This window comes from Hyla sarda, chromosome 6, assembly GCF_029499605.1.
Source record: "Hyla sarda isolate aHylSar1 chromosome 6, aHylSar1.hap1, whole genome shotgun sequence".
NCBI classification, from domain to species: domain Eukaryota; kingdom Metazoa; phylum Chordata; class Amphibia; order Anura; family Hylidae; genus Hyla; species Hyla sarda.
This window is the reverse complement of record NC_079194.1, coordinates 37,052,309-37,068,753: the sequence shown is the minus strand read 5'-3', so window position 1 is coordinate 37,068,753 and position 16,445 is coordinate 37,052,309. Positions and strand designations below refer to the sequence as shown.

The 16,445-nt window shown below is 43.8% G+C and overlaps 1 protein-coding gene across 5 annotated transcripts in view; it reads left to right on the top strand.

Annotated features, from left to right (window-relative positions):
* LOC130275486 (coagulation factor XIII B chain-like) overlaps positions 1-15,531 on the top strand; it is an 89,483-nt gene extending 73,952 nt beyond the window's left edge. For all 5 annotated transcript variants that reach the window (XM_056523530.1, XM_056523531.1, XM_056523528.1 and 2 more), the window contains 3 exons: positions 984-1,181; positions 5,622-5,819; positions 13,954-15,531. In XM_056523530.1, the coding sequence (XP_056379505.1) occupies positions 984-1,181; positions 5,622-5,819; positions 13,954-13,958 (401 nt within the window). In that variant the 3' untranslated portion in view covers positions 13,959-15,531. The remainder of the gene's footprint in view (positions 1-983; positions 1,182-5,621; positions 5,820-13,953) is intronic.
* Positions 15,532-16,445: the final 914 nt, after the last annotated feature.

Sequence of the window (16,445 nt, the reverse complement as noted above, 5' to 3'; positions counted from 1 at the left end):
TGTTTATACCCTGTGTACCAGAACTTTGCTATCTCCCCTGACTACGAACCTTGCCGCCTGCCCCCGACCTTCTGCTACGTCCGACTTTGCTTCTGCCTACTCCCTTGTACCTCGCCTATCTTCAGCAGCCAGAGAGGTGAGCCGTTGCTAGTGGATACGACCTGGTCACTACCGCCGCAGCAAGACCATCCCGCTTTGCGGCGGGCTCTGGTGAAAACCTGTAGTGTCTTAGAACCGGTCCACTAGCACGGTCCTCGCTATCCCTCTCTGGCACAGAGGATCCACCTCCTGCCAGCCGGCATCGTGACAAAAACTTTTTTATATATATCAACTGGCTCCAGAAAGTTAAACAGATTTGTAAATTATTTCTATTAAAAAAATCTTAATCCTTTCAGTACTTATGAGCTTCTGAAGTTAAGGTTGTTATTTTCTGTCCAAATCCTCTCTGATGACACGTGTCTCAGGAAACGCCCAGTTTAGAAGCAAATCCCCATAGCAAACCTCTTCTAAACTGGGTGGTTCCCGAGACACGTGTCATCAGAGAGGACTTAGAAAGAAAAGAACAACCTTAACTTCAGAAGCTCATAAGTACTGAAAGGATTAAGATTTTTCAATAGAAGTAATTTAGAAATCTGTTTAACTTTCTGGAGCCAGTTACCGTAATATATATAAAAAAGTTTTTTTTCCTGGATAACCCCTTTAACTTGTGTTACTGGAGTCTCGTATACTGACCTTGTCTAATACTGTGAAGAGAATATTTTATGTACAATGTGGTTAATAATTATAATTTATTACTAGATTTACTTTGAATATTTCTGTCGTTTCATTTTTTATGTATTTTCTGCATTGATATATTTGTGGCTCTAAAATGAACCAACAGTTTTCATAGTGAAATTGAATATTTATATAATTGCCAACATTTTTGGCTTTAAATTTATGACAGGAAATAAAAATAAATGATTAATGATTATTTCATGTTTCAGGACCGTGTACTACAGATGAAAAGGATATGGATGAAAATAATGTAGAGCTAAAGTGGAAGAAGGATAAAGAAATTAAGAGTGCATTTGGTGAAACCGTGGAATTTTCTTGTAAAATGGGATACGACGTTCCTCCTGGCACCCAGATGAGAGTTGTTTGTGATAATAACAAGCTGAACATTCCTAAATGCATCAAAGCAAGTAAGTGCCAAAATCTTTTTTACATATATATTTTTTTTGCCTCAGTAGCAGCTGCTTGGCACTGGTTACCAAGCTTATTTTGCCATCCTCTAATGCCCCAACGACTTTTCTACCTCCATTTTGCTAATTGTTACCATTGAATGCACAACAGTCAAGCCTATTCTCTTGTGCTAAGTTTATCACCATTTTTTTCACATTTGTTACTTTTCTACACAAACCTCCAGTCCCCCCCCCCCCAAGTCAATAGTCCACGCCCCAGAGTGCTCAAATCTATGTCATTTAACCCTTTAAATGTAGTGATCAATAGTAGGGATCGACCGATATCGTTTTTTTAGGGCCGATACCGATAATCGGTGCAGGTTAGGGCCGATAGCCGATAACTTATACCGATATTTCGGTATAAGTTATCGGCTATTTAACCCCCTGCGACACCGCTGCAGATCATTGATTTAAAGCGGGCGCTTTAAATCAATGATCTGCAGTGGCTTTTGCGGGGCCATAGGCCGCCGCCGCCACCACCCGCTTCTCTCCCCTACCTGCCAGGGTGCTCCTGGCCATCCATCCATCGTTCCTGTAGTGTCCGGGGGCGTTCCGGGTGGAGGGTGGTCCGGTCCGGGCTGTCCTTCTTCTCCGGCGGACCTCTTCTCCACTCCGGGCAGGCTCCGGCCTAGTACGCTGCATAGACGTCGCTGCGCAGTGACGCCCGTGCGCAGCGACGCACCTGACGTCACGGTGTAGCGGCGTCTATGCAGCATACTAGGCCGGAGCTGCCCGGAGTGGAGCAGAGGCCCGCCGGAGAAGAAGGACAGCCCGGACCGGACCGGACCACCCTCCACCCGAAACGCCCCCGGACACTACATGAAGGAAGGATGGCCTGGACCACCCCCATTACGGGTAAGTTTAATTTTTTTATTCACTCGGAGGGTAGGGGAGGGGCCCGACCGGTATAGCGGTATGGGAAAAAATCCATACCGGTATACCGCCTAGCATCACGGTGGGGGGTGCGACGCGGTGCGGTGGGTCGGAGGTGCGGTGCGGCGGGTCGAGGGGGTGGCGGTCGCGGTGCGGTGGGGGCGGTGCGATTATCGTGATTATCGGCCGATAATATCGGCCATACCGATAATCGGTCGATCCCTAATCAATAGGAACCATTGCATTAAACAGGACTTTACCACCCTTTAATGGGCACTCCGCCCCTAGATGTCTGATTGTGGGGAACCCCAACGATCTCCTTGCTGCACCCCTCATTCATTTGGAGCATTGGGTTCAGTGCCGGAGGCTCCTGACATCACAGCCATGCCCCGCTCATGACGTCATGGCCACGCCCCTTCAATGCAAATCTATGGGAGGAGGCATAATGGCCGCCACACTCCCTACCATAGACTTGCATTGAGGGGGCATGGCCGTGACATCATGAGTGAGGCATGGCTGTGACGTCAGGAGCCTCCACCCTGCATCGCCAGTCATCAAAGTTCGTTCCATGCACTGGATGTCTGGGATGCCGCAGCCAAGATCACGGGGGTCCCCAGTGGTGGAACCGCTGCGATCAGGCATCTTATCCCCTATCTTTTGCATAGGGGATAAGATGTATAAGGGCACACTACTCCATTAACACTAATCCCCAGCATAATGTATATTCCAGAAAGGGGGGGGGGGGGGTCCAAAGAATAAAACTTATCCCCTATCCACAGTATATGGGATACTTGTTTGTTCACAGGGGGTCTGACAGCTAGGATCCCCGAGATCTCCAGAACTGAAACGTGACTCTTACCTCTGAGTGCTCCAACCCCCCAGCTTCAGAGACAAATTGGTCTCAGGAGTGAGGGCCTGCTCCAACAATTACCGGCCACAAAGTTGTCAAGACTCAGTGATTGGTGGAGAAAACCCTCACTCCCAAGGCCAGATGGTCACGGAAGTTGGGGCCAGAGTGCTCAGAGATAAGTGACAGATCCCGTTCAGGGGGTCCCATAGGTGGCTCAGGGGTGCAATTGATCCTGCAAAAAAAAAATTAGCATTTTATGGCTCTGTAGATGGGAAAGGTTGATTTGTGACATCAATGGATGGGAAAGTTAATTTATTTACACCTACGGATAGGAGTGCAAACATCCAAAAATGCTATTTTCATACATTCCATGCTGCCATTGGTTATGTATGCTGAAAATAAATGAGAGGTTCCCTTTGATAAGATATTCAGGAGCAGTATGGGGGCTGCTATGAAAATTTAAATAAAATGCATTCAAACCTACCTGGGTCCCTCTGGGCTCACCCTAAAACATCTTAATGCCACCTTAATGCCAAGACAAGTCTGCCTGAGAAGGAGGAAGAAGAGTGATACCAGGGTGCCTAAAGATTTCACTGGGGGAGCCCTGGGGGACCCAGGTAGCTTTGAATGCATTTTATTTAAATTTTCATAGCAGCCCCCATACTGCTTGTATGCATTTTTTTAATTTTTTTTTAATTTTCATAAGTCTCAGCACAATATAAAAAATGCATGGATCCCAAATATCACTTTAAGGGGTCAGGGGTTAAAGCTTGCCTTAATGACTCTAATTTTTTACATGTAACATCCATATTTTATTTAAAACAGACAGTGAGATACTGGCTATAGGGCCAGGCTTCATAGCCATTCAACCACCGCAGACTGGACACTTGGCTTATATCACTGGACACCTAGCAATATGTTTACCTTTTTCAGTTGTGTAAATTAATCACAATACTATTGAAAAAGGAAAATATCTGTGTCTATTCCCAATCAGGTCTCACTGGTGCATACTGTAATTCTACTTCCTGCTGGATCCACTTCTGGCCTTGGCTCAAAAACTGCAGTGTGTGCTGGCAGCCTAATACTTAAAGGAGTACTCCAGAAAAATTGTCCTCCATACTGCCGACAGTAAAAAAAATAAAGAGATACATACCTTCCTCCGCTCCCCCCGGTGCCTCCGGTAACCCGCTCCGGTCTCCGCCACGATCCTCTTCCTGGTTGCTGGTGGTCGGCAAATCATACTGCACTCAGCCAATCACCGGCTGCAGCGAAGTCCCGACTCGGCCGCCGATAGGCTGAGCGGCAGTGTGACGTTTTCGGCCCCGGCAAAATGCATTATTTGCGTCATTTTCTTTCCAAAAGTACAAAATTAGTGTGACATTTTTTTTATTCCAAGTCATGTGATTTGTAGAGTATTGGGGGTAGGGCGGGGGCATGCCAATATATATACGCACAATATTTTTTTCTGACAGTTTTTTTCCACCCATATAAGTCTACAGAGGGGAAAAAACCGCAAACAGCGAAAGCATGCTATGATTTTCAAAAGCTGCCACTGAACCTAAAAATGTCGCTAAAGGGTGAAAACAATACCCAAAAATATGGGTATGGCATTTCACATTACTCTATTGATTTCTAGCATAAAGTGTACCTGTCACAAAAAAAAAAGCTACAAGCTCCTGTCATTGTGCTTGCATCCTGTTTTTTATCCTTTTCATGGCTTCTAATTCCCTTGTTTATTTGCTTAACCTGCATGCAGTGCACCGTGGAGGAGGGGGCGTTTCCTTGCATGCACTTGCATTTCATGCAAGAACTTCCTTCTTCACTTTTAAGAGCTGATAAATGGCTGCTCTGTGCACTGAGGCTCTGTGACCTGCCCCCAGCTCACACAGCAGACTCATTGACAAGTCAGAAGCTTGCACAGAGAATGCTTGTCCTGCCCATACCTACTGTATGTTGTCTTGGTACAGAGACACACAGGCAATAGCTGCAGGGACAAGACAGTGTTCTGGAAAGTGGAAAGACCTCTTAAAGGGGTACTCCGCACCTAGACATCTTATCCCCTATCCAAAGGATAGGGGATAAGATGTCAGATCGCCGGGGTCCCGCCGCTGGGGACCCCCAGGATCTCGGCTGCAGGACCCACCTGTTGCGGCCTCCAGAAACGCTGGAGGCTTCGGCTCCCGACCACGGTGATGTGAGATCATGATGTCACGACTCCGCCCCTTGTGGCATCACACCGCGCCCCTCAATGCAAGTCTGTGGGAGGGGGCGTGACAGCTTTGACAGGTTGTCACGCCCCCTCCCATAGACTTTCATTGAGGGGGCCGGGCGTGATGTCACACGGGGGCGGAGTCGTGACATCACAATCTCTCGTCAACGTGGTCGGGAGGTGTTAGGATGAGAGCCTCCAGCTCTGCCGGAAGCCGCAACAGGTGGGTCCTGCAGCCGAGATCCCCTTTGGATAGGGGATAAGATGTCTAGGGGCAGAGTACCCCTTTAAGGTAAGAAGTACAGAACACTTATCACCCCCCAAAAAATGCAAATTTTTAAGCAATGTATATTACAGATATAAATAGAATGTTATTGTCTACTTTATATAAAAAGTTATTGCAAATTATTTTGTCCATTGTGCTATATGAAAGGAAATTAAAATAGTAGGGTAACATTTTCTGTTTCAGAGCAATGTGTTACAACCGAAAAAGACATGAAGACAAATAATATACGGCTAAGATGGAAAAATGATAAATTGATTACCAGTGAACATGGACAAACCACAGAATTTATGTGTCAACCTGGATATAAAGCTCCTCCTAACACTAATATGAGAATTGTCTGTAATCAAGGAAACATGGATTATCCAAAATGTGTCAAAGCGAGTAAGTGTCAAAATTTTATATTTTACTGAAGAATCATGTTCTTTACCATGCACATATAGACCCATTTTCTACATCTTATGATTTTTATTTGCCTCAATAGCAGCTACCTGGCACTTGTTACCAAGGCATCCCATAATACACTAAGGGGGAGATTTATCAAAACATGTCCAGAGGAAAAGTTGCCCAGTTGCCCATAGCAACCAATCAGATCGCTTCTTTCATTTTTAACAAGGCCTCTGCAAAATGAAAGAAGCGATCTGATTGGTTGCTATGGGCAACTGGGCAACTTTTCCTTTGCACAGGTTTTGATAAATCTCCCCCTAAGTACTTTTCTACATCTACATTACCATTTATTCTGCTATACTGAAATCTGTTTATTTCCATACTAAGTGTATCACCTAACATTTATTTTACATTTGTTATTTTCTGCACAGTCCTCCAGCTCTCCTCCCAATTTAACAGGCTCCAATACAGGCCATTGGGCAATAGGAACCATAGCATTTAAAGGGGTACTCCAGTGAAAACCTTTTTTCTTTTAAATCAACTGGTGGCAGAAAGTTAAACATATTTGTAAATTACTTCTATTAAAAAAATCTTAATCCTTCCTGTACTTATTAGCTGCTGAATACTACTGAGGAAATTCTTTTCTTTTTGGAATGCTCTCTGATGACATCACGAGCACAGTGCTCTCTGCTGACGTTATTATAATAATAATAATAACACTTTATCTATTGTTGTCCTTAATGGGATTTGAACCCAAGTCCCCAGCACTACAAGGCAGCAGTGCTAACCACTGAGCCACCATGCTGCCCTTAGCATACATCTGCTATACATCTGCTATGCATCTGCTATGCATCTGCTATGCATCTGCTATGCATCTGCTCTGCATGGTTACTAAAATGGACAGAGATGTCAGCAGAGAGCATTGTGCTCGTGATGTCATCAGTGTTCCAAAAAGAAAGGAATTTCCTCTGTAGCATTCAATAGCTAATAAGTACTTGAAGGATTAAGATTTTTTAATAGAAGTAATTTACAAATATGTTTAACTTTCTGCCACCAGTTGATTTAAAAGAATAAGGTTTTCACCAGAGTACCCCTTTAATTAGGTTGTGTAACCTTTAAAGGGGCACTCTGGTGGAAAACAATTTGTTTAAAATTAAAGGGGTTATCCAGTAAAACACTTATATATATATATATATCAACTGGCTCCAGAAAGTTAAACAGATTTGTGAATTACTTCTAATAAAAAATCTTAATCCTTTCAGTACTTATGAGCTTCTGAAGTTAAGGTTGTTCTTTTCTGTCTAAATCCTCTCTGATGACACCTGTCTCGGGAAACACCCAGTTTAGAAGAGGTTTGCTATGGGGATTTGCTTAACTTCAGAAGCTCATAAGTACTGAAAGGATTTAGAATTTTTAATAGAAGTAATTTACAAATCTGTTTAACTTTCTGGAGCCAGTTGATATATATTAAAAAGTTTTTTCCTGGATAACCCCTTTAACCCCTTAAGGACCAGGCCATTTTACATCTTAGGACCAGAGCGTTTTTTGCACATCTGTCCACTGTCACATTAAACATGAATAACTCTGGAATGCTTTTAGTTATCATTATGATTCCCAGATTGTTTTTTCTACTTTAACATAGTGGTAAAATTTTGTGGTAACTTGCATCCTTTCTTGGTGAAAAAAACCCAAATTTGATGAAATATTTGAAAATTTTACATTTTTCTAACTTTGAAGCTCTCTGCTTGTAAGGAAAATGGATATTCAAAATAATATTTTTTTATTCACACATACAATATGTCTACTTTATGTTTGAATCATAAAATTTACATGTTTTTACTTTTGGAAGACATCAGAGGGCTTCAAAGTTCAGCAGCAATTTTCCAATTTTTCACAAAATTTTCAAACTCACAATTTTTTAGGGACCAGTTCAGGTTTGAAGTGGATTTGAAGGGTCTTCATATTAGAAATACCCCACAAATGACCCCATTATAAAAACTGCACCCCCCCCCCCCCCCAAAGTATTCAAAATGACATTTAGTAAGTGTTTTAATCCTTTAGGTGTTTCACAGGAATAGCAGCAAAGTGAAGGAGAAAATTCACAATCTTCATTACACTCGCATGTTCTTGTAAACCCAATTTTTGAATTTTTATAAGGGGTAAAAGGAGAAATTGTATACTTATATTTGTAGCCCAATTTAGTAAGGACATACCTCATATGTCTATGTAAATTGTTCGGCGGGCGCAGTAGAGGGCTCAGAAGCGAAGGAGCAACAAGGGGATTTTGGAGCGTATGTTTTTCTGAAATGGTTTTTGGGGGGCATGTTGCATTTAGGAAGCCCCTATGGTGCCAGAACAGCAAAAAAAAACACATGGCATACCATTTTGGAAACTAGACCCCTTGGGGAACGTAACAAGGAATAAAGTGAGCCTTAATACCCCACAGGTGTTTCATGACTTTTGCATATGTAAAAAAAAAAATTTTTTTCACTAAAATGTGTTTTTCCCCCCAAATTTCACATTTTTGCAACGGTTAATAGCAGAAAATACCCTCCAAAATTTGTAACCCCATCTCTTCTGAGTATGGAGGTACCCCATAAGTTGGCCTGAAGTGCACTACGGGCGAACTACAATGCTCAGAAGAGAAGGAGTGATATTTGGCTTTTTGAGAGCAAATTTTGCTCGGGGGGCATGTCGCATTTAGGAAGCCCCTATGGTACCAGAACAGCAAAAAAAAAAAAAAAAAACACATAGCATACCATTTTTGAAACTAGACCCCTTGAGGAACATAACAAGGAATAAAGTGAACCTTAATACCCCACAGGGGTTTCACGACTTTTGCATATGTAAAAAAAATATTTTTTTTTCACTAAAATGTGTGTTTCCCCCCAAATTTCACATTTTGCAAGGGTTAATACCCCCCAAAATTTGTAACCCCATCTCTTCTGAGTATGGAGGTACCCCATAAGTTGACCTGAAGTGCACTACGGGTGAACTACAATGCTCAGAAGAGGAGGAGCACCATTGAGCTTTTGGAAAGAGAATTCATTTAGAATGGTAGTCAGGGGCCATGTGCATTTACAAAGCCCCCCGTGGTGCCAGAACAGTGGACCCCCCCCCCCCCCACACATGTGACCCTATTTTCGAAACTACACCCCTCACAGAATTTAATAAGTGGTGCAGTGAGCATTTACACCCCACTGGCGTTAGACAGATCTTTGGAACAGTGGTGCCAGAAAGTTAAACAGATTTGTAAATTACTTCTATTAAAAAATCTTAATCCTTCATGTACTTCTGTACTTATTAGCTGCTGAATACTACAGTGGAAATTCTTTTCCGTTTGAAACACAGAGCTGTCCCCTGACATCATGAGCACAGTGCTCTCTGCTGACATCTCTGTCCATTTTTAGGAACTGTCCAGGGTAAAAGGAAATCCCCATAGCAAACATATGCTGTTCTGGACAGTTCATAAAATGGACAGAGATGTCAGCAGAGAGCACTGTGCTCGTGATGTCAGCAGACAGTTCTGTGTTTTAAAAAGAAAATAATTTCCGCTGTAGTATTCAGCAGCTAATAAGTACAGGAAGGATTAAGATGTTTTAATAGAAGTAATTTTAAAATCTGTTTAACTTTCTGGCACCAGTTGATTTAAAAAAAAAAAAAGTTTTTCCCCGGAGTACCCCTTTAAAAATCTTAATCCTTCCAGTACTTATCAGCTGCTGTATGCTCTAGAGCAGCAGTCCTCAAACTGTGGCCGTTGGCTGTCCGGGCATGCTGGGAATTGTAGTTTTGCAACATCTGGAGGGCCACAGTTTGAAGACCACTGCTCTAGAGGAAGTTGGATAGTTATTTTCTGTCTGCCCACAGTGCTCTTGGCTGACACCTCTGTCCATATCAGGAACTGTCCAGAGCAGGAACACATACCAATAGCAAACCTGTCCTGCCCTGGACAAATTCTGACATGGACAGAGGTGTCAGTAGAGAGCACTGTGGTCAGACAGAAAAGAACTATGCAACTTCCTCTGCAGTATGCAACAGCTGATAAGTACTGGAAGGATCACAATTTTTATATAGAAGTAATTTACCAATCTGTATAACTTTAAGACTGCTGAAGATTATTTGCTAAATTTGTAATTGTCCTCATCCCTAAAGGGTTAATACGGCACAAAGGTGTTTTCTACAAATATGCCTGCCTAAAAAAATTTACATTCCTCCCGTGCTCCCCTGCTGGTTCTGGGGGTCAATGTGCCACGTTCCTGCTCAGCCAATCTCTTGCCATAGTAATGTCCTACTGCAGCTAGTGATTGGCTGAACAGCAATATAAAATATTGGGCCCAACATAAGGAAGAAGACTGGTGGTGAGACCGTGCTGTGGCCAAATATGTTGCATTACCACTTAGCCAATCACTGGATGAGGAAGGACATCAATGCGGCTGAGAGATGATTGGCCGAGAGATAATTTGACGTACTGACACGTAGAACCAGAAAGAGGGGAGCAGCGGGGACCAGGGCAGCAATACCGAAGGCAGCAGAGGAGCGTGGGAGCTATGTACAGTTCTTTTTTTTTTTTGTTTTTTTGTTTTTTTAAGTAAGCAGCCTTTGCATATTTGTAAAAAAAAAACCAGGCATCCCCTTTAAGAAGTTAAAGCTTGACCCAATACTCCAGTTTCCACATCCATACTTCATTCAAGGCATCCAGTAAGAAATTACCTATTGGTTCCTTAAGTAAAACGCTCTCCTTTTTTTATTTTTTTTTTGGGGGGGGGGAGGGGGCTTTAAGACACAATTCTATTGAAAAGCATATAGAAAGACCATGGGGGAGATCAAGGGATTTAGAGCTCTTTTTTTTGCTTACAAAAGTCAAACAAGAAGTCGCATGTGCGCTTAAGCAATTTTTTTGTGCAACTTTTGGCTGTAAGCTAAAAATTACAAATTAGCCTACCAAAGCAAATTTCAGTTTTCATTTTGCAGTGGTCAGGGAAAAGTTGCACAAAAAGTTGCAACCATCTCCAAGCAGCGTATATGGAAGCTAGCCCGGACCTGGCTTACAAAACTGGCTTTGGAGAGCAGTATTTCGTATTTCTTACCGGGAGCCGAGATCACGGCTCTGGCGGGAAATATGAAATCACAGCTGCATAAAGGTCCGCGGGCCCCTGCACATCTCCCCCAGCCGCCGCTCATCCCCCCTTGCTGCCGCGGCTCATCTCCCCCTGCCGCCGCGGCTCATCTCCCCCTGCCACCGCCGCTCATCTCCCCCTACCACCGCCGCGGCTCATCTCCCCCTACCACCGCCGCTCATCTCCCCCTGCCGCCGCGGCTCATCTCCCCCTGCCACCGCCGCTCATCTCCCCCTACCACCGCCGCTCATCTCCCCCTGCCACCGCCGCTCATCTCCCCCTACCACCGCCGCTCATCTCCCCCTACCACCGCCGCTCATCTCCCCACCACCGCTGCTCATCTTACCCTGCCGCCTTTGCTCTTCTTGCCCCAGTGCTACTGCCGCTGTACATCTCGCACCCGCACTACCTGTTGCAAGACTACAACTCCCAGCATGCCCTTACAGTGAGGACATGCTGGGAGTTGTAGTTGCAGCAGGTGGTTGATGCTGGCTGAGGCAGCGGAGTCGACAGGCACCCAGAAATATGAAATTCACTGTAATTTCATATTTCCTGGGCAGTGGCGTGATTGGCCGGTTGTCACGGCATCGCCCGGGAAATATGAAATTACAATGTAGTTTCATATTTCTGGGAGCCCTCCACTGCCCAGGCCACTGGCCTGCATCAACCACCCGCCACAACTACAACTCCCAGCATGTACTCACTGGAAGGCAGGGGTCTCAAACTCCCTGCTTGAAATGAAAATTTGTGGCCCACACCAGGGATCTGGAATTTGAATCGCCCGACGCCCGGGACATGCAGTTCCGGGCACCGGGCAGGTGATTTCTTCAGCCATTTAGCCCTGCTTCGGGCAAAACACTGCTAGACTGCTCACACACTTCGGCAAACACTGCTACATGGGACCCGGTGCACATATGACAGGGCACTACTGCTACTTACATCTGCCTGCAGGGACTTCCTGGTGGAGGTGCGCGCGGTGAGTGACGTCATCGCAAGCACCGTACAGGGATGCCGACATCCTGCGTAGCGCGTGCAATGACGTCACTTATAGCTCACTCTTCTGCCAGGAAGTTCCCGCAGGCAGATGTAAGTAGCGCTGTCCAGTTGGGGAATCTGTGCTACAGCTACCTAATGTGGGGAATCTATGCTAAGGCTACCTAATGTGGGGAATCTATGCTAAGGCTACCTAATGTGGGGAATCTATGCTAAGGCTACCTAAGGTGGGGAATCTATGCTAAGGCTACCTAATGTGGGGAATCTATGCTAAGGCTGCCTAATGTGGGGAATCTATGCTAAGGCTACCTAATGTGGGGAATCTATGCTAAGGCTACCTAATGTGGGGAATCTATGCTAAGGCTACCTAATGTGGGGAATCTATGCTAAGGCTACCTAATGTGGGGAAACTGTGCTACCTAATGTGGGGAAACTGCTGCCTACCTAATTCTTTCCCCCATCAGTAGTGTTGAGCGGAATAGGCTATATTCGAATTTGCGATATTTCGCGAATATATGGACGAATATTCGTCATATATTCGCTATATTCGTAATATTCGCGTTTATTTTGGCATATGTGAAAATTAGCATATGCGAAAATTCACATATGAGAAAATTAGCATATGCGAAAATTAGCATATGCAAATTTCCGCATATGCAAAAATTCGTACGCCAGTCTCACACAGTAGTATTAGACCCTTCTTTACATCACACAAGCTGGAAGCAGAAAGGGGTGATCACTGTGATGTGTACTGTGAAAAAAACAAAAACTAATATTCGGAATTGCGAATATATAGTGCTATATTTGCGAATATTCGCGAATTGGCAAATATGCGATATTCGCGAATAAAATTCACATTGCGAATATTCGCGAGCAACACTACCCATCAGCAGTAGCAACCCATCATCCGTCAGCTCATAATATTACCATAAGGGGGTAGGGGGAATGGGGGGGTGTTGCTGGTGGATGATGGGGGGCTCATTATATGTGAGGGGTGCATGATGGGGGCATTATATGTGAGGGGCGCATGATGGGGGCATTATATGTGAGGGGCATCACTGGTCATTGTAATCCACTGAAGACAAAGAAGTCCTCTGCATACACGGATCTGAAATGAGAAGAAAAAAAAATAGTTAAGAAAATTTAGGGAAAAAAGTAGGTGGTGTTTCCCAGTGGTGCTCTGAAGTTATTTATTTGTTTTTGCTTATGTAAGCCAAATTTATCAACCCCCTGTGATAGTATAATAAATATGTCATACATAGGCAAAACCAAAGCAAGAAAAAAATAACTACAGAACTCGCTTACCAAAGCAACGATGATAAATGTCCCCGGATATCTCTGTCTCTGCCCCATCCCCAGTGACTCAGAGGTCATACTGACAGTTTAAAAGTGTACAATATATAACATATACAAATATATCAGTGCTCTGACTTCATGAAACAATGAGGGATTAGGTATATTTATTTGTACAACATGTTTTGGACATGAACAATACAACATTTATCAAACATCAGACATTAAAGGGGTTCTCCGCTGCTCAGCATTTGAAACAAACTGTTTCGAATGCTGGAGTCGGCGCCGGGAGCTCGTGACTTCATAGCCCCGCCCCCTCATGACGTCACATTTCGCCCCCTAAATGCAAGTCTATGGGAGGGGGTGTGACGGCCGTCACACCCCCTCCCATAGACTTGCATTGAGGGGGTGGGGCCTGATGTCATGATGGGGCGTGGCTATGACGTCACGAGCTCCCGGCGCCGGCTCCAGCAATCGGAACAGTTTGTTCCAAACGCTGAGCAACGGAGAACCCCTTTAATGAGCTCTGGTAAAATAAAAGCTGAGCTGTGATTGGTTGTTATGGAAAACGTCAAAAGTTTTTTTTCCTCACACATTTGGATAAATCAGGATCATAATATTTAAATTATTAGGTGACAATGTTGAATTGTTCCCAGCATTGTGTGTTAATACAACCAGATACACTGCAGTTAATTTTTTGTATTCTTCTCTTGTTTTTTCTTTTACAGAGTAAACCTCAATGAGAGCCTGACGGCCCGTGACACATCAGCAAACCAGAAAAATACATAAAAGAGATGACTACAATTACAAATTAGGAAAAACCAATGTTATTCACATATAGTTCTAAATATATTACTATTGTAATGATAGAAAAAATTATCAATATTGCTTTTGCTAATCATACAGTATAATATATCTGCATACATCTAATATATTGTACAGTGATCCCTCAACATACGATGGTAATTTGTTCCAAATGAACCATCGTTACTTGAATCCATCGTATGTTGAGGGATCCGTGCAATAATAATATAGAAAGTTCTACTCATGTTTCCCCGCCGCTCCGGACCGTCACCGCTGCCCTGGATCGTCGCTCTCCATTGCCTCCATCACGTCCCAGGGGTGTCCCCGCCGCTCCGGACCATCACCACTGCCCTGGATTGTCGCTCTCCATCGCCGCCATCACGTCCCAGGGGTGTCCCCGCCACTCCGGACCATCACCACTGTCCTGGATTGTCGCTCTCCATCGCTGTCATTTCGTCTCTGCGCATGCCGCTCCTATTGGATGATGGGACAGCGTGCGCCGCGACGTGATGACAATGAAGGAGAGCGACGGCCATGCAGCGGAGCCCGAAGCGGACGGTCCGGAACGTCGGGACAGATGAGTGACACTCACCGGACCACACAGGGCACATTAAACCTTTAACCGGCAGCAGCTGAAGCAGTCTGTGCTGCCGGATAGACGTTTATGCGATGGCCCCGACATACAAAAGCATTGTATGTTGATGCTGCCTTCAACATGCGATGGCCTCTGATAGACCATCGTATGTTAAAATGATCGTATGTCGGGGCCATCATAGGTCGGGGGATTAATATGCTCTCCTGGTATATTGAGTTTATCACATAAACCTTACTAGATGTTCCAGACTAAATTTAGTTGTTTTGTCCAATGATGTACCCTGGAACTGGTGAAGGTTTGTGATGGTTCCATGCTGATATTTTCTAGGTAGACTTATTGCTTTAGACAAGATAATGCATGCAAAGCTGATTATATGTTATTCATGCAAAATTGTTAATGTGCTACATAAATTGTAAGGAGACTTCCCTAATGGCAGACAGCCAGAAATCGTCCTTAAAAGGTCGAGGTTTTGTGACTGTCCCATACGGAAAAAAACTCAGTGTGCATGCCTTTGGGCCCGTTCACACTAAGAATTTTTGCCTGGAATTTCCAAGTGTGGAATTCACTTTACAGGAGCCTCCCGTTGCTGTCAATAATTCTACAATGGAATTTCTGCTGTGGAAATTGTGCAGATGAATTTCCGTTGTGAAAGCTAGGCTACAGAATTTCTGCTACAAAGAATGAACATGTTCATTCTTTTGCAGGAATTCTGTGGGTGCTACATAGCTGTCAATGGTGACAGAGCAGGTCTGCACTGTGCTAGCAACGGGAGCGCCTGCTGCCCTGAGAATCTATGTCCAGGATTTGTCCAGAAGGAAATCTTCAGTGTGAACAGAACCTTATTTTATTTCTTGCTCCTTTATCTCTCTAAAATCTCTGTTACTTGTAATCTCACTTCTAAATAAACTTTAACATGCATTCATACACTGTGGAACAAGTTCTTTGGCTTCCATAAGAAACAACTGGTAACAGAGTTCAAAGACCAGAGTCCAAAGTTCAACCTATATCCCTAATGAGTCCAAACTGAGTTGATCCAGAGGAAGGCAAAAAAAAACCTTCGTACTAGAGGTAAAAATTCCTTCCCGACTCCAAATATGGCACCAGAATAAATCCCTGGATCAACGTTCTGTCCCTATAAATCTATTATCTATAACCTGTAATGTTATTACTCTCTGAAAATGCATTCAGACCCCTTTGGAACTTTTTTATCGAGTTCACCATGACTAGTGTTGCTCGCGAATATTCGCAATTCGAATATTATTCGCGAATATCGCATATTCACGAATTCGCGAATTTCGCGAATATAGCGCTAAAAATTCATAATTACGAATATTCGTATTTTTTTTGTTTTTTTTTCACAGTACACATCACAGTGATCATCCCTCTCTGCTTCCAGCTTGTGTGATGTAAAGAAGGCTCTAATACTACTGTGTGAGATTGGCATGCGAAAATTAGCATATGCACATTTTCGCATATGCGAATTTTCGCGTATGTTAATTTTGTATATGTAAATTTTTGCATATGTTAATTTTCGCATACGCGACTTTTCGCATATGCGAAAGTAAAACGAGAATATTACGAATATGCGAATATTCGCGAATATATGACGAATATTCGTCCATATATTCGCGAATATTCGCGAATTCGAATATGGCCTATGCCGCTCAACACTAACCACGACCACCTTTTCCATGAGAGAGTTCCACAGTCTCACTGCTCTTACAGTAAAGAACCCCCGTCTGTGCTGGTGTAGAAATCTTCTTTCCTCTAGACGTAGAGGATGCCCCCTTGTTATAGATACAGTCCTGGGTATAAATAGAT